The sequence below is a fragment of the Podarcis bocagei genome (assembly GCF_964188305.1).
Source record: "Podarcis bocagei genome assembly, chromosome: 10".
Lineage (NCBI taxonomy): Eukaryota > Metazoa > Chordata > Lepidosauria > Squamata > Lacertidae > Podarcis > Podarcis bocagei.
The window spans coordinates 19831857-19849809 of record NC_138135.1 but is presented as its reverse complement, the minus strand read 5'-3'; the positions used below and the strand labels follow the sequence as shown (position 1 = coordinate 19849809).

At 43.0% G+C, this 17953-nt stretch overlaps 1 protein-coding gene across 26 annotated transcripts in view; it reads right to left on the bottom strand.

The window, feature by feature from the left end:
* The window catches only part of MICAL3 (microtubule associated monooxygenase, calponin and LIM domain containing 3), a 186026-nt gene that overhangs the window by 23567 nt on the left and 144506 nt on the right, over nt 1-17953 (bottom strand). For 25 of the 26 annotated variants that reach the window (XM_081209717.1, XM_081209718.1, XM_081209725.1 and 22 more), the window contains 7 exons: nt 15756-15848; nt 15032-15163; nt 13785-13876; nt 9390-11241; nt 7431-7525; nt 2949-2999; nt 236-343 (listed from right to left, as the gene is read on the bottom strand). In XM_081209717.1, coding sequence (XP_081065843.1) covers nt 236-343; nt 2949-2999; nt 7431-7525; nt 9390-11241; nt 13785-13876; nt 15032-15163; nt 15756-15848 — 2423 coding nt within the window. The remainder of the gene's footprint in view (nt 1-235; nt 344-2948; nt 3000-7430; nt 7526-9389; nt 11242-13784; nt 13877-15031; nt 15164-15755; nt 15849-17953) is intronic. The other variant, XM_081209732.1, reaches the window with a different exon arrangement.

Sequence of the window (17953 nt, the reverse complement as noted above, 5' to 3'; positions counted from 1 at the left end):
GGCACTCCAGGCAGCAACAAGAGAATAATATGTATCAAACCTTACATGTAGGAAGTGGAGTTAATTATGGGAAAACTTCAGGACCATACCAACAGACAGGTCAATGTAATGTGACCTTCCTCGAGACATGCAGTTTGCTGATGCACACTGCAAAGATGTGCACATAGAAGGTCATCTTCTTAAAGGCTCATAAATTTTTCTTCCTGGAAATTATGGATAAAAATTATGGCTTTACCTGAGCCCTGTGTAACCTCTTCAGCTCCTCCTGCTTGGCTTGACGGCGAGCAGCTTTCTGCACCCGCCTGGTCAGTTTGGCATTGAGCTCATCCTCCGTGTATGCTTTCTGCAGCAATAAAGAGAGGAATGCATTTCAGTCCCTTACAACAAAGCTGTCAGCCTCAATAAGTAGGAACAGAAGGTGCTACTTGCTGGGCTTTCTTCTCAGTGGGCAAACTGTCAATTTGAGTGCTAACAGTGCAGTGCGTGGGCCTTGGTGCAGAAGTAAGGTGTGAAGGAAAGGCATGAATCAGGTGCAAAGCAGTGATTTAACAGAGAGCTTCCAGTTACAGCTGCATTCTCTTCAATTCTCCTTGTGGCTTGCCCTAAAGATAGGAGGTGTCCCTGATTTCATCAACTTTCTTACAAAGAAGGGAGCCTACTGTATTACTTTTTGACCTAGGCAAAGTAAAAAAAATAAACCCATGCCCAAATCATCTTACGAAGTAGGCTGAGAGTTCGTTGTAGATTAAAACACATGGTATACTGCCTATTTCCTTGTGCTACCATGAGTCCAGGTTGCAACTCCTACCAATCACTTAATCAGCAGGGCATGGAACCACTCAACCTGCATTCTCAATGCAACAATAGAGGAAACTCATGATCTAAAGGCCTATGTAATGCACTAAAGGCCTATGTAATCACTTCAACCTGCAAGAGGGAATAATGGCGATATGAATTCTTTCCTATATTAAAAAGTCAATTCTTAGCACATACAAAACTAGAACACAATGAGGAAAGCTACACAAATATCCTTCCAGCTAACATAAAAACATTCTAGGCAAGCATACAACTGTGAGAGCACCCTAACGGCAGTCTTAAATGGTCAAGTAGCAGTTTTGTCACATGGGCCTGCTGATCATACAACTTAACTATAAATTTGTGGTGTGAACTAGCTCTATGGGGTTATAAGCTGCCTATGTCTTCTAGTTTTATGGACACATGCTCCAGTGTCTTTTAAACATCTTGTCAAAATCATTAATATACACAACTAGTTTCAAGATAGACATGCAACTTACAGAGTTGCTTTGGGGCTGAGAATTCACATCCATGTTGTAACAAGATGTGTGGAGCATGTGTTTTCCTAACCTATTATCCTCCCTTGACAATTCAGAGCAGCCCCCCATTGACACAAATATCCCAGCATCCCCTTCATGCCATTTTAAAAAATCAAGTCAACAAGATTTGGGTGGCTGAAATCCTGGTCAGATTAGAGATTGGAAGTCATTAGCGTTACCAGAGTTTATTAGTGCTAAAAAGATGCTAAATCACAGGAAGATCACTTTGGAGCCCCACAAAGCCCATACCTAACATTTTCACCGGTGGCTTATGTACGGTAAGTATTTGGCCACAGAATGTGTAAAAGTGATGTGTTTGCCCTGAGAAAAGCAAATCCGTGAATTGCCTCTTTCACTGTTTTCTTATTCAAGACTCCAACCTGAAACCAAGTGCTACTTCTCATATTATTTTTATATGTTAAAATCCACACTTCAGCATTTCCTAAGCTGAGAATGCTTGCACATTTCTTTCCCATTTGGCTCAATGTATGCATCAAGAAGTTGAAGCATATACTACGCCAAAAGAAGAAAACACACCGGGATGACAACTCTCACACTACAATGTGCACGCCTTCATAGATGTGTAGATTTCGACACACAAAATGGTAACATGAGAATATAACCTGTGAGCAGAGTTGGAAGGCATCGCTGCACAACAAACTTGATACTGGTTTCTCCCAAGAATCTTGAGAACTGTAGCTTGCTGAGAAGTCAGTTTGACAGATCTAGGTCACACTCACATAGAACTCAAGAGTTCCTTAGGGAAATGGAACAGGTACAAAACCAATTACAGCCACTGATGTGAATGTGCTTAGACTGGGAAGAGGGGCAACTGAGGTGATATTGTGATACCTCAGCTTTTATCAATAATTCAGAATTAACCAAATGATTTGGAGAACTGTGGGAATCAACACAAGTATTTGCAAAAGTTGTTGTTGTTCTTGTTGGTAAAATGATGCTTGTTTTGTGCACTCTACCTATGTGTATACTTATATTTTTACACTGACTTATATGAGTGTACAGAAACATATCAATAAATTATAATGGCCAAGGCTACTGTGTGGCATGGTGATTAGAGTAGAGGACTACAATTGGGGAGATCCAAGCTCAACTCTCCATTCAGCTCACTGGGTGACCTTCAGCTGATCTCTTCCTCTCAGCTTACCCTACCTATCAGGGTTGTTGTGAGGATAAAACGGGGAAATCTTGTAAGCCACCTTGATCTCCTTGGAGGATCAGCAGAATAAAAATGCAATAAATAATAAAGTAAAATAATTTCAATTTATACCAGATATAAGTAAGTACCTAATATGTCCAGCAAAATACCCTTTAAAACCTTTTTAAAAAGCAACAAACCAAGATCAACAGGTTCTCTCTCTCTGGTTCATCCTTGATGCACATACTGCATGCATTTCAAGTGAGCATGAAGGTTTAGGATTTGACATTTCCTTGATCAGGTTGTCCTTATTTTCTTTTAACCATTTCATACATGCACAGTCAGGAATTACATTAGTACGAACAAAGGCAGGGAGATGGGACATAGACTATAGTTCTGGTAGGTTAATAATGGGAAGGCATGCAACTGTGGCCAGTCAATGAGAATGGAGACACTACCTTTGATGCGTATGATCTCTTGAATGCCAAGGCGTGTGGGACGTAAATCGACTTTAAAAGGGGGAGGGGGAAGGAATGGCAAAGGCAAAAATAAATAAATAATAAAACCCACACACGTAAAATGGAGCACAGTCAGTTAAACATTAAAACGCTGAAAACAAAATGAACAGTAACAAACACAAAGGTTGCTTGAAGTGCAACATGGCACTATGTATGAGGGTGAATGCTTCAGAATCAGGAAACAAATACTTGACCAGGCCTGCACTGCCTGTGACCCAAACCCAAATGCAGCCTACAAGCCATGTATTGTAGCCTGTCAGATGTACAACCCTACCCAACCCCCGCTGCCAATTTTGGTAGTCACAGGCAACAGAAAGAGTTGGTTCATCAAAGTCTTGGTGCACTAATATACATGGCTTGGGAGCACTGTTCAGCTTGGGAGATGGCAGGGATCACAACTTGTGGAAGTCCAGGCCAGACCAATTTAGGTACAACATAGCAACAAAGCAGCTGTTTTTAATTAAGAGACGTTATTATTGTTGCTCAGCCTACTGATTCACTATCATAATGCATGCAGAAGCTTAACTCTCTTTGCTCCTGCATGAACAGTAAAAAGAGGATTACACAGAGCCCTCTCCTTGTTTCACTCTTCTGTTGCTTGCATCCTTGCCTGGGCCAAGGCAGAAGCAAATGGAAGTTTGCAGAGCAGGTGGATTGGAAGAAAAGGGTTCTGCAAAGCTTCTGTCACTATTCAGAAGGAATAGTGGAAGGAGGGAGTTTAAAGACAACTATGGCAGTGACAGAGTTCACATGGGAGAAAGCAGCTGATCATACCCCCCCCCCCATATGTGTATCTGTGCTTCTCCCCCGAGGAATAGTCACATAACTATTTCTTGTCTAATGAAACTGTGTATGAATGCCTAGTCTGACATTCAATTCTGACTCCAATCTTCTACTTAAATTGAGATTTACCTTTACAAACGTTATGGTTTTCCACAGGGCACCTAGGCATCCTTCCACCCTGTTTTCACTGGAAAGCACTGAGTTAAACAATTTTGCAAATGAAAATTTGCACGTGGTGCTGCTTTGGATAGTTATGCAGGGCAAAGAGCCAAACAGGGCATTGAAGCCCGGTCAATTACCCTGGAAAATCTTCCTCCTCCCCAAGGCATTACCCATCTCAGAAGTGTTATAGCAGGAATGGGGGAACTGTAGCCCTCCAGAAATTGTTGGACTACAACTCCCATCAGTCCCAGGAAGCTCAGCCAAAGGACAGGGATGAATGGTGTCCAGCAGCAGCTAGTAAACCAGAGTTTCCCCATCTCTGTTTCATAGGCTATAAGTGTGACTCTTTTTTTAAAAATGAAATGTGATTTTTCAGAATACTGAATTTTGTGCCCAGTTTTTTTGCAATTGTATGGTACCTTTTATGGAATTGCTTAAAGCACACATGTCACTCTGCCTTTCAGTACTTTCATAGTACACTTAAAGGTAAAGGTAAAGGTACCCCTGACCATTAGGTCCAGTTGTGGCCGACTCTGGTGTTGCGGCACTCATCTCGCTTTATTGGCCGAGGGAGCCGGCGTACAGCTTCCGGGTCATGTGGCCAGCATGACTAAGCCACTTCTGGCGAACGGCAGCAGCACATGGAAACGCCGTTTACCTTCCCGCTGGAGCAATACCTGTTTATCTACTTGGACTTTGACGTGCTTTCGAACTGCTAGATGGGCAGGAGCAGGGACCAAGCAACGGGAGCTCACCCCGTCGCAGGGATTTGAACTGCCGACCTTCTGATCAGCAAGTCCTAGGCTCTGTGGTTTAACCCACAGTGCCACCCGAGTCCCTTGATTCATAGTACACTTAATCTTCATTAAATAAATGCATAAACATGAAGGGAAAACTGAAGTGCAACCAGAGTTTAGACTCTGGGTCCTCCAATGTGACACCCACAGTGTCAAACATCCCCCTTAGCATAAGAGCATAAGAAAAGCCTAGTGGATCAGGCCAAAGGTTGATCTGTTTTGTAACTAGCAGGGGTCCTCCATGACCGTAACAGCCATGACAGTTGGGGACCCCTGCTTTAGACAAAACCTCAGCCTTCATCAAGCTACCAGAGAAGGAAATATTTCCTTGAACAAACAGCCAGATACTAAGTATATCAAATATTTACAACATCAGCACATACACACATACACTGACCAAAGCTCCAAGAAGCACATATCCCACAGGAAGCTATACCAGCATTTATTTAGAAGCTGCTTCTAGTGTTAGACAGCAGACAAAACTAAAGAGCTAATCGCAAACATTACAGTAAACCACATCAAACAGGCAACCTTTGGGAAGAGGATCTGGTATTGCAACGAGAGCGCTAGCTGCTGGGTTTTGGTCTATAAGCAGTTCATGATCGGTCATGTAGCAGAGAGAAGAAAATACTGGCTCAGGAGGTACACACAAGACCATGCCCTTGCATTCCAGATTAGTAATCAAATTAAGACTGTCCCACAACACCCTGCCATTTCTGTTCTCACAACTCACCAGCATGGAAAACATCACACTGGGGCAGTGAAGAGCAAAGGTGGCTCTATGAAGTACAACTAAGCAACGGGGAACAGACTGCAGTTGTGTATTTCTTCCTCACAGCTGCTCCCCTCTCTCCTTCACTGCAGTCAAGCCATGTATTGTCACTGACACAATCCTGCAGCCTGCTCCTGATCTCTCTACTGAGGTAAGGGAGCTGCTTTGTTTTATGCATCCCAGCTCAATATCAGAACTGGAGAGGATTAGTTAGTCCATGGAACGTTTAACCATCCTTTCATCCATGTAACTGGAGGAGTTAAGATTGGTAAAATGACCAGTTACTTCTACTCTTTCAGTACATATTCCTTCTTGATGCAACTCTCAATGCATATTAATAACAGTTCTTTGCTGAGGATTAAGATACCTGGAATGTCTGCAATATTCAAAATACACAACAAAACAACCATTAAGCACCCCAATGGCTATTTAGGGGTGAAGTAATTCTCACTCTTCATCACATGTTGGCCACCTGTGTGAATCAGATGTGGTAGAAGCACTAACCAATCCATGCTAAGCAGCTATATGAACGTTGAGGCAGCTTCAGGACTCTAAGCCAGGGATTGGGTACCAAGGCCCTACAGATGTTGCTGGGCTGCAACTCCCACCCTCCCTGTCTATTGCCTATGTTGGCTGGGGAAGGTTGAAGTGGGAATCCCACAACATCTGGAAGGCCACAGGTTCCCACTTCTGCTCTGTGAAGACATGATTAAGTAACTGCTTCATGACTTATCAGAACCCACCACATTGTTACTACTACCCTCTCCCATGATGCTGTTTCCAGCATCCCCAGGTACCTCCTCCTTCCTTTGCATCCCAGATGTAATGTGGAACCTGCCAGGAAAAGCCTGAAGGCAAGCATGTGGGAAGTTGGGGGGGGGGGCAGGGAAGGGTCCAATAAAAAACAACAACAGCTCAAATATAGGTATGTTAAACATGGGAAGAAACTCAGCGTCTCAGTATGAAAGACAGTCACATTTACAAGCTTACATCATCATCCTTGGACAGCTGCCTGAGCTGTAATTTATCATCCAAGATAAAAGTGGCCAGTCTGAGTGCTTACTCACAAGCAGATCTTTTAGCAGGAAAAAGTACAGATTATTTACTCGACATGCAAATAATCATACTTGCAAATAAGACCTCCATCTTGCCATTTGAAACAGCGCTTGTAGGGTGTTCTTCACTGTCACAAAACTGAACAGTGCAAGGAACTTAGCACCTCTTTGATGAGGTAGTGACTTTCCCATAAAGATTGGAAATTGAGTCCTAAACCAGTGATATGGTTTGTCATGAGGTGTAATCCATACAAGCCATTCGCAGTACACATCGGAGGAACAACAACTGGAACAAACATACCAGCTTTGCAAGCTGCATCTCATTCTCAACAGGAGCAATGTGAGATGATAAATTGATGCTACAGATCACACAACTGAGGTTGAGACATAGCCAGTGGAATCATTTAGGAAAGAGATCCAGCATTTCAGGCCATAAGTGAGGATTTCTCAGGAGGACCTATATTTCTGGATCAATGTGTTTGTTCTATACCCCAATGGACAACTGATATAAAGCAATTAAGTGGTCAGTGTGCTAAATATGCATGTCACAGATCCTACATTTGCTAAAAGTGTGTTTGTATAGATAGGCAGATCATTTGACCTATGTAGATACCATATATAGTTATTAATAGATGTGAAAAGCAATGTTCTTCATAAACACTGAGTTTTTACAGTATAATCCCAGATATATCCAAAAGTGGGCTTTTGTCTGCAGGTTTCTTCCAGCCCAGCTAAAGTAAATTAATAGGCAATATTAAACATTAATCACTTCAGCTTTCCTAAGGTTTTATTATTTATCTTGGCTTTGAAAGAGCACAGCTAGCTCAACATTTCCCACCCAGTTTAATCTTACCTCTCGCTTGGATCTCTGTGAAGAGCGCTCTAAGACGTCATCGTTGGAGAGGTCAGAGTCCTCAGAGAAGCTTAAGTGTCGACGTAGTTGCAAATCTGCGATGGTAAAGAAACAAATCAGATGACACAGCCAGAGGAGCAGCTGGCATCATAATGAACTTAGATGATGAGTCTCTTGAAGTCTGAAAAAAATAACACACCACCCGCTGCTGCTACATTGACTAGAACAGATACCCCTTTCTCCCGGAGCAATGCCCTGGCCATTTGTGATTCCCCCTCCCCATTTTTAATGATGTTCTTTGACATCTGTGTGCTCAATTTCTTTAATGCTGAAGGACACATTTCTCCTCCCTGGTCCCTACTAAATTTATTTCTAACCACATCACTAAGAGCCATGGTGGTGCAGTGGTTACAGTGTCAAACTGGGCAGGAACTGGGAAGACTCAGGTTCAAATCCTCACTTGGTCATGAAGTTCACTGGGTGACCTTGAGGTATTCACCTAGCCTATCTCACAGGGTTGTTGTTGTGAAGATAAAAAGGAGTGTGTGTTTATGCATCTATGAGTTCGGTGGAAGAAAGCAAATAGACACCAGGTTTATCTGTCCCTGTTTTACCTACAGTAAGACTACATCCCTCCTCTTCTATGACATGGGAAAGAGATATCGTGCTGCTGGCATTAATTATAATAATCTGCGGAAGATCTAAGAGTGTGACCTTTTTGCACCTCCACTAGTAACTTTCTCAGATGCCTTGATTTATACTTCTTCAATACTTTTCTTCAAAAAGCAGTGTAGATATTTCTTGAAGAACAGCTGGGACTTATTCTTTCCATGCCAAGCAAGTTATCTGGAAGGTATGCTACCAATTAGGTCGATACCATTGCAACTGGAATGGAAGTTTATGAGCTGGGCCTCAAGCTGCAAGTTGCTGAATATTTCTGATTTTGTCTCAGGCACCATTATTACTTATTCTCCAGATAATCAACCTGCTATTTTAAAAGTTATAAACTGAGTCAGACAATATATGAGAAAGAAAACCATCAGATCACTCAGAACACTATCCTCCAAACGGATTTGTCCAAGTGGCTTAAAATAAGAGCAGGGCACAGAACCAGATGAACCTAATCCTAAACTCCCAAGCGTGGTTGACAATGAAGCAGACTGTTCATACTGACTTCACCAGGCTTGAGATGGGAACTGGGGGGAGAAAACGATGACTCATACATCAAGCCTAACACTGCTGCTGATTCAAATATCCCTAGAGTCTGGGTGTTGCAGCAAAATGGAAACTCATGGATGTGTCCAGTCATGCCTCACAAAACTAGGCCGCACATGGGATCTTTTGTAGCCCATTTGGGGCCCTTGGATAAAACAGCTGCTCCCAGTTAGGCAGGGGACAGTAATACCACTGGGTAGCTGTGTACCCCTCCCCCAAATGTGCATGCCTATGAATATGCTGCTTAGGAGTAGGGGGCTAATTCTCAATCATCATCAGAGCAACTGCCCCCCCCACAATCCGGCCTCCCACAAGAAAGCTGTTTCAACAATTTCATTTTTAAAAGAGAAAGAGGTTGCAAGAATTGAAGGAGTCCCTGAAAGCACCCACAGAAAATATACATGTGCCTTGCATACATCACTTCAAGGGGAGCGTGTGGTGTGTTGTTCGCCAGATACCATCCATGACTGCTTGGAACTGGGGTACATGAACATCCAGAGGAACACATATTCCTATTCCTCGAGCTAAAACTAGAAATCCCATGCTTTTGTAAAATACTATTTTTTTCATGCTTTCCTTGTTCCTCTTCTGCCTTTTTATGCTTATCTCTCCCCTCCCCCCTTAATCACCTCCCAAATCACAGGTTACATTGCTCAAATATCTCTTGGGCTCATATTCTGTGCATGGAAGGAATCTGCAAAAGATTTTCAGGTTCACTAAAGAATGCAGTCAGTGACACTATACCTGCTGCTCTAACTATTGGAGACGCCTTATGCTTCCCAGAATCCACTGTGGCCCCACTGGAAGGTGTACTAGGGCAGGATTTGTCATCTGTCTTTTTCTTCTTGTCTTTCTTATAGCCAGAGAACACAGACTTCCACAGTGATTTGGGCTTCGTGGCTTCCTCAGCCGCACTGCTGGATTTGTCAGAGAGCTTGCTGTCATTCTTGGACTTCTTCTCCTTTTTGTTCTTGCGGGGGGAGAAGAGAGAAGTCCTTTTCTTACTCTTCCCTCCAGAGCCTTCTGAGGATGTGACTGACCCATCACGCCCACTGGTGTCTGCAAAGGGTGAAAAGAACCTGTCACTACTAGCCTCGTGTTTCAGTGTGGGGCCTTCGCCAGCTTTCATACCCAAATGCTTCTGGGATTCAAAATACAGCTCTTTGGTCTTTGAAGGCATGGTAGATGCCTTGTGCAACTTGGCAGCGCCAGCAGCATTGGCCATCTCCAGCTCTTTCATCTTGCATAGCTGCTTAGCCATGGCATCGCGTAAGGCCTGGCTCTTGATGGACTTCTCTCTGGCTCTCATTCTTTCCTCTGCTAGCTCCTTCGCTTCTGCAGAGACTTGAGAGAGGCCTCTCTTTTGCTGGCTCCCCCCTTCCATTGATGGTGGCCCACCATTCTCCTTAACAAAATGTAGGTGAAGAGACTTCTCTGGCCTCGGTCTACTGGGGGGCGTGTAATATTTTTCATGGATGCTCGAATCCTCAGTCCTCTCATCGTAAGTGTCCTCCACGTCATCGGCAAATGGTATCTCATCTACACTCTCCACAAATGATTTCCGTACCTCCTCTCTGGAGGGCTGGGATGGCTCCCTGGCTGGCCGGATCCTTTCATTGGCTGCTGGTGGCGGGTGAGGTGTTTGCATAGAAGCCGGCTTAGACTCAGCCTCGTTCTGCCAAGTTGCCTGGTGCCTTTTTCTCCGTAGTGTTGCTGGCTCTTCGTTTTGAGGTGGTGGAGGAGGAGGGCTGGATGGAGGAGTGAGCATGGTGGAATCGGAAGTGTTGAAACTCTGGCTGGCCAATGTTCTCATGTTTGATGAACTGCCCTGAAGACCCAGTCCAGAACTGCTGGACAGCTCTCTCTTAACATCACTCAAATTTTTCAACTCTCTCTCTGATGGGGACTTTGGAGTCAGCAAAGAAAACTGCTCACTGTCTAGCTTTGCTGTGACTGGCTTCTTTAACTGAGGTTTTACAATGTGGATCCCCTTCTCTTCTGAAATACGCTCAGGGGTGTATGTTTTCAGGGGGGCAGACTCAAGGGGGGAAATGGTAAAGCTTGGCTCTGGTCCCCTGCTTCTGTTCACAGGGGTGAGACCCAAACTCCTCCGGATTTCAGCACTCTTCATCCAGAACTCCTCCACAAGATTATTCCTTTTCAAAGCTTCTTCTGCTGTGGTAGGGCTCCCCAATTTTTCCATCTCTCCATCTTGATTTTTTAGGGCAAGCTTGGCCAAAGGAGTAGAAGTTAAGGCTGGGACTGGCTGGAAACACACAGGTTCCCCTGGAGATTGAATGGATGCTTCACCAGAAGGTAAAGGCTGTGAACAAATAGGCAAGGGGGTGGCAGGTGGAGATGCAGGTGCTGCAGGAGTTGCTGGCTGCGATTTTACAGGTGATGTTGGTGTGATAGTCTCAGGCATTGCAACTGGCTGGGACCGTATTGGAGAAAGTGGTGTAGGTGGGCTTTTGACTTTTTGGTCATCAGAGATCTTGACTTGCGCCTCCTCTCCTGGGAGGAACGGTTCAGGGAAAAACCGTACATCTGGGGATTCATCTTTGCAGGGCGCTGTTGCAAGAAGCTCCTTCGAGTCCTACACAGACAGATATAAAACACAGAGCATCATCAGTGGAACAAAACACCCACTAGCAGGTTCTAGACCAAGGAGTTCCAAACTTTGTACATATACCAGCTGCTCCATGTTTGCCACAGACCCCTAGATTGTTACGAGCAATTCTGGGAAATATTCTAGAATGCACACTCTCCTCATATGAGGAGGATGCAATATTGCTGGCTACAGGGATCTGGATTGCCAGTGAGTCACCTACAGGGAAAGTACTGAGCAAGTAGACCCAAGCAGGATTGAAAAATGGGTGGCCAAGACTGCAAAGGTCCTAAGTGGGAAGAGAACCTAACCGTGGGGGAGAGGGGGACCGGAGAACTGTCCCCATGTTGCAGGTTGGTTTCTCATACTTGTTTATGGCCCCCATGGTGATAGCTGATGCAGAAGTTTGTTTGTGGGAGTGGTAGTGACGTGGGTCCAGCTCAGGCAGCCGCTACCTGCAATATACTGGTGGTGGCAACAGCAACAATAGCTGAGTAAGAAGCGGCCATAGAGTAAAGTGGTGTGGCATCGTTGGTGGTGGCGGTGGCAGCAGGGATGCCTGCATCTAAACTGAGCTAAGACACGTTGGGAGCATTGACATGGGAGAGGGAAGGTGGCAAACAGACCTGGCACATACACTAGTCGTCCACCAAGGGTGAAGTTCCGCTGACTACAGTGATCTGTTCCCAGCAAGAAGCATGCTGGTGAAGAAGAACCCAGCAAGACTGAACCCTTCCGCATTCTGCAGTGCAGTTGGGGAAGCAAGAAAGAAGAAACAATTTCTCCTTCCCTGTCCCAGTTGCATAGGATCTAAAAGAACCAAACTAAATATTAACCCAGCCTCCTGAATTGATTTGGGGCAGGACTGGGGAGCATACACAGCCCTTGTAACAAATCACATTTTCCAGTTATAAATATCAGGGAGGATTTTGTTTCTAAGAATTCCCATGCAACATTGGGTACTTTCCACTATCAGAATTTAATTCACAACCCTAGCTCTCAACAGATTCAGTAATATGAGGCAAAACAGACAGACAGCTGGTGAATAAGGACCATGATTAAGGACTACAGTACTAGCCAATATGAGTTATTCCTTCTTCAGGCATTATGACAGCTTTACTTTTATATCTATTTAGATCGCTGTGTACTTTTTGGACACTGTGTTCTGTATTGTTCTGTATTTTTTGAATTTAAGCATTTAAGTTGTGCTAAAAAAACCACAAGGCACATGGATTGTATTTCATAACACTAGTTCAAGTCACACGAAGTGCCAGCAAAGATGATTGTTGGGTGACTTCTGACACATCCTCAAGGAATGACTGACTCAGCTCTGAATAAGTTGGAAAATTGTCCTGCAAAAGACTGAAGTAAAGAAGATTCTGGGAAATGAGTCTTTTACCTACAAATCTATGGGAAAGAATAAGGAGAAAGTCTCATTCTGCCACCGCCCACCCCCCTTGTCACAGAATATAGCCAATTAAAAGTACTGCTTGATACTAGCAAGCTGTTTCTTAACATCCAAAGTAAACCAGCTTTTCAAAAAGCTAAGAAAACTCCAGAGCATGAGGTACAAAAGTCAAACATGGTTTCACCTAAGCCTAAGCGGTGTCAGCTGCCTCACATATTGTATCCATGACCTGAGAGCCTTCTCTGTGATGGTGTCCCAGCTGGCCTCCTGTCTTGTAGTGGCCCTTCTTTCATTAGCTTAAAATGATTTTATTTACTCAGGCATTTACAGTGGGGACGGGGCGGTCATTTGAAAGATGAGTATTTTCTGTTGTTCTATAGACATTTAGCTGATGGGTGGGATATAAATATTTCAATAAATAAATAAATTCTTGTTAATCAAATGAAGAGTAGTGTTTTCTAAATGCATATGCACTGTGCCCTTACAGAACAATATATGGATGCACTGCGGGCTTTGCTTGCAAAAACAACAAAAATGAGAGCACCAACAGGGATGAGATCACACCTTCTCCATAGGTAGGTTTGTGTTTCTAGGATTCTAAGTGTGTGGGAAAGGGCCTGTCTTGATTTTTGAAATATGCTTTAGACTGCTGAGCAACTTTATGAATAATAAATATTGTTATTAAAAGCCACTATTTGTACAAAAGCACAGTGTTCACAAATGAGGCCTCTGTTTTGTACTCTGGATTTTTTCCCCCAAGTACCAAATATAACGTAGGCAGCACTCTCACAAATTCAGTGGCTTCAGCTACCTCAATTAATTTCTTAAAACGCATTCCCATTAATTTTTCACCAATTTTTGTTCTAAGCATATTCATGGCAGAATGTTTGGAACTTGTTTTTATACAGAGATTCCAAACCAATTATTTGTCAGTCCTGTTTCAAGGAGAGAAGCACTTCCACATGCATTTATGTTGCAAGCCAATCTATTATAAAGCAACACAAATAAAAATTGAAAATAAGCTTACAAATATTTTGTGTATAGAATCAGGGGTTGTGATCAAGTTTCTCTTTTAACATTTTACTCAGCTGGGTACGCAAGCATTAGCAATCCCTTTTCTTACTTCTTTTTCTTCTTCCTTGTGGTTTTCAGCTGGAGTCGGCAGAGCAGCCCTCTCACACGGTGACTGATCAGGCAGACAAAGCTTGCAAGGGTCTGAAGGAAAACCAACAAATAAGTCCATAATTATTTTAAACCAAATGAAGTGCATTGAGTTTACCGCCACCTCCTTGCTTATTTCCAGATAGTCAACTTGGTACTTAACTTGAACACTACCATTCCACCCAGTTATACAAGACAGTCACAGTGCTATGGTCAGTGCAGCCTGATGTGATGCATATTACTTGGCAGCAAGTACTATTAAAATGAGTGGAGATTACTCACAAATAGGTATGCACAGGATTGTAGCTTTAGATGCTAAAATATTACACTGCTTGTAGAGGTGTGGCTCATTACAGGTCAAAAAGAAATATGTTTAGCAGTAAAGGGTAGTTGGACCAGACACAAGGTCAATCCTAGTCTATCCTGCTTCCCAAAGTGGCCTCTGCGATGCCTCTGAGAAGTGCACAAGAAGGATTCAGAGACACGAATTGTAGCTTATAGTCATTGATAACCCTGTCTTCCATGCATTTGCCTAATTGCTTCAAAGCTACGTAAGCTAGTGGCTACCACCACATTTTGTAGTAGCAAATTCCATAAATTCTAGAAGGGCAGGATGAAAATTAAGCCAGAAGATGACAAGAGAAGCCTTCATTTCCAGGGAAGATAGTAACAAACCCCAAAGGCAAGACAGCAGAAGCAGCTTCCACAAGACTCATGCCAGTCTAAGATGGTTGGCTGTAAGTCGTGGAGTCCTCCTTCTATAGAGCCAAAAGGAAGCCACTGATGGAAACTAGCACCCCAGAGGTATCCCATACTGAGAAGACTCCCCAATGTGAACATGGCTCCAGCTAGTACCCCCTTATGAAGCCTGAATATCCAAGTAAGATCAGCTGACATAAAAATGTCAGATGTCAAGTATTATTCCTTGGCCTTTTATTCTTTTTCGGCTTTTGACAAATCAGGTTTTAAAAAGGCAGCCTAGACTTAAGCAAGACTATCATTCCCATAACCTGACACAACATTTTCCATGTGTACACCTTCATGGCAGCCACCTGCAAGCATTCCCTGAGCAGCAAATGTTCTCTGGCAACTTTGCCACCAGATTTACTTAATGATAATGAGAACCATGTGTTAGAATATTGTACTGCCTGCAGTGCAGACTGCTCAAAACTGCCTGGGGCTTCAGACTTGATGATTAAATTTTGGTACCTTCTGTCTCAACGGAAGGGGCAGCTGTCTCTTCTTCTTCTGCTTCTTCTTTTTCAGAGACTTTCAGCTCCAGTTCTTCTGCCTCTTCTTGATGCAAGCGGCACTCTGCTTCTGCATCAGATGGGATGTCATCTGCTCCCCATTGTTTTTCACATGGAAAGGAGCAGAACAAAAACTAAAGGATCTGACATGCAAATCTAGAGTGTCTTTGTGGTAAGATTTCACCGTGCCAACCCAGAGTCAAGAGAGATGAGTGAAGGGAAATGGTGGTTGTGACAGTAAGATCTGAAGGCAATCAGATGGACGGAGGGTGGCTGGCTCACCTTCTGCATCTGATTCTCAAAACGCCCCCCCCATTAAAACAATCTGCTGGCCAAGGACTTGGCACATTCTCTGAATAACTAACATAACCCTTATTACTTTTGTATACCCATTTAACATATGGCTAGCTCTAGGTCAATACTGATAGCAATAGGTTCTCTCCACTCATCTCAGAAGCTTTCTTGAGCACCGCTAATCCTCAAATGAATAAAACATTACAATTGTAATGACAACTGTCTCCACACACATTCACACACTGCTAAAACAGCACATGCACTGAGCTCAAATGTTTTGGGGTTTGCTAAGTCTTGCACAAAATACCACCACTGCACCCGTTTGAGACATGACTTTGTACTACAGAAACTACATTTGACAACACACTAGGGAGTTCGTGGTCCCATACCATCATCCAACTCTGCACCAGTGTCCCCATCTTCAAGAGCTTCTGCAGGCTCGGTGCCTGCCTCATCTTCATAGTCGTTCTCCTCACACAGGGCTAGAATAAATATGATACATAAAGAAACGGGGGTAGGGGAGAAAACAGATCTATGTAAGTTCAAGTTCTAAGTTGTACTGTGGTCTCTTCAGAAGTCCACTTTTGTGTGTGAAGATCTAAGCGCCAGAAACAGTAATATCATGTGATGCAGACGCTGCTGAACTATACCACTAGTTAAAAGTGAGGTGTGCTGTATGTTTGTATGCTGCCCCCATAAAACCACACTTTGCATATTAAACCTAGCATGTCAGAGAGAAAACTATATAGAACATTTTTTTAAAAAAAAAACCTAAACGAAACATGGAAGCATTCAAACCTATTTGCATTTGAAATGGTAAAGCCAACCTTGAGTTGCACTATATTACACTACTGATCATATAGCTCAGCTCACATACTTTTAATTGGTTCACTTTACCCATCTCTGCCCTGAAATTGCCTAGGCGACCTCTTAGATCATAATCTGAAAGTCTATGACACCAGATTTGTTTTCTGTTGGGTGCATTTTGTCTTGCAAAGCAGTAATTTCAAAGCACAGTCATATTTGGCATACGTTTACCAGACTTTGGCTGGTCTGTGCAACTATCCAAAGCAAGCACTGGTTGGGTAAACTGGAATATAGCATCTCAGAGACTAAAAGAATTGGCGCTAAGTGATGCAATATTTTGGAACATCCTTTTTTAAAAATGAAATTTTGTAATTGCCCAAGCTATCATGCAATTTCCCATGACTGCCCTGTTAACATTATCAAGATATATTTATTTTATTTATTTATTGAATTTATATACCGCCATGCCCGGAGGTCTAAGGGTGGTTCACAGAATAACCTTAGGCTGATTCACAGAATAAAAATAAAGACCTCAGAAGTCAGTGACATGTTTAATGGAGGTACAGACTGGGAACACGTTGGTGCAAACATATATTGGTGTGGTGGAGAGACGTACCTATTCACAGTTATTGTACAAGTATGCATTTACACACACTAGGCAGTTAAAGATGAAGTGCAAGGGGATAAAAGCTGTCACACCAAAATTTGTGAGCTATGCACTACTGTAGCCAGAAACGAATGGAGCCAACATTTTGTCCAAGTTGGTCAGCAGCCACAACTGGATAAGGCGGTATGCAGCCGTCCTGTAAGCTCTGCTGTCAGAAGCAAAAGGTTTTAGAAATGCACTAACTACATTCATGCAAAACTCAGGTGCCAAATCTCAAGTAATCACTTTTCTATTATGCAAAATTAAGTTTCTAGCTTGTAAAAACCTGGTTCTTCTTTCCTAAAATGCCCTCAGTGACAGGGGTTATTCTGAATAATAAGTGCAGGGAGGGAGTTGGGCATTTTCCAGATGTTTTAGACTGCAGCTTCCTTCAGTCCCAGACAGCATGCTAAATGGCCACAACATCTGGAGTGCCATGTTGGCTACCCCTGATCCAGAAGATGGTCTGGCAAGAACAGCTAACATATTCCACCTTTCTCTCATATTTTAGGGTTACAACAAGCTTCGGTTTGTTAAAGTGTTTTCTCCTCTTTGAAATGAGGCCAAATTCAGGGGGTGCCCAGGTTTCTCTCAGGAATAGAAGAACTTAGAAATTCACAACTAGGGGCCGCTGTAAATATGATGCTTCCAAGTCGCTGTGATATTTTCCAGGCAGGTGCCTGGGACTACACCCGGCTCATGTCTGCCATATGCACATGGGCTATTGTAGCATAGTGGCTGTGAAGAAAATCCAAATGTCACCTCTGCTATGAATTCAGAGGAAGCTACAAGGCAAGCTATCATCTCTTAAAATGAGCTGACATCTACAATGCAGGAATAATCTTAACCTATTTTACAGGATTAATGAGAAAAAGATTAATGATAGAAAAATGTAACTTGAACCCTTTGCTGTATAATGCTATATAGTTCTATATAAATGGCCTTATTATTATTATTTGCATAAAACAACCTTCAAAACATAGAGGGATCTGCATAGCTTCTTTGAAGTGCCACGTACAAGAAACGTTAGATTTAAATTGGTCCTAATTTCCTACTGCACAAATGAAAAAATCCGTTTCCTCCTCAACAACAGCTGCAGTTCCTTCATAATACACATGGACCTCTTTTTTGTTT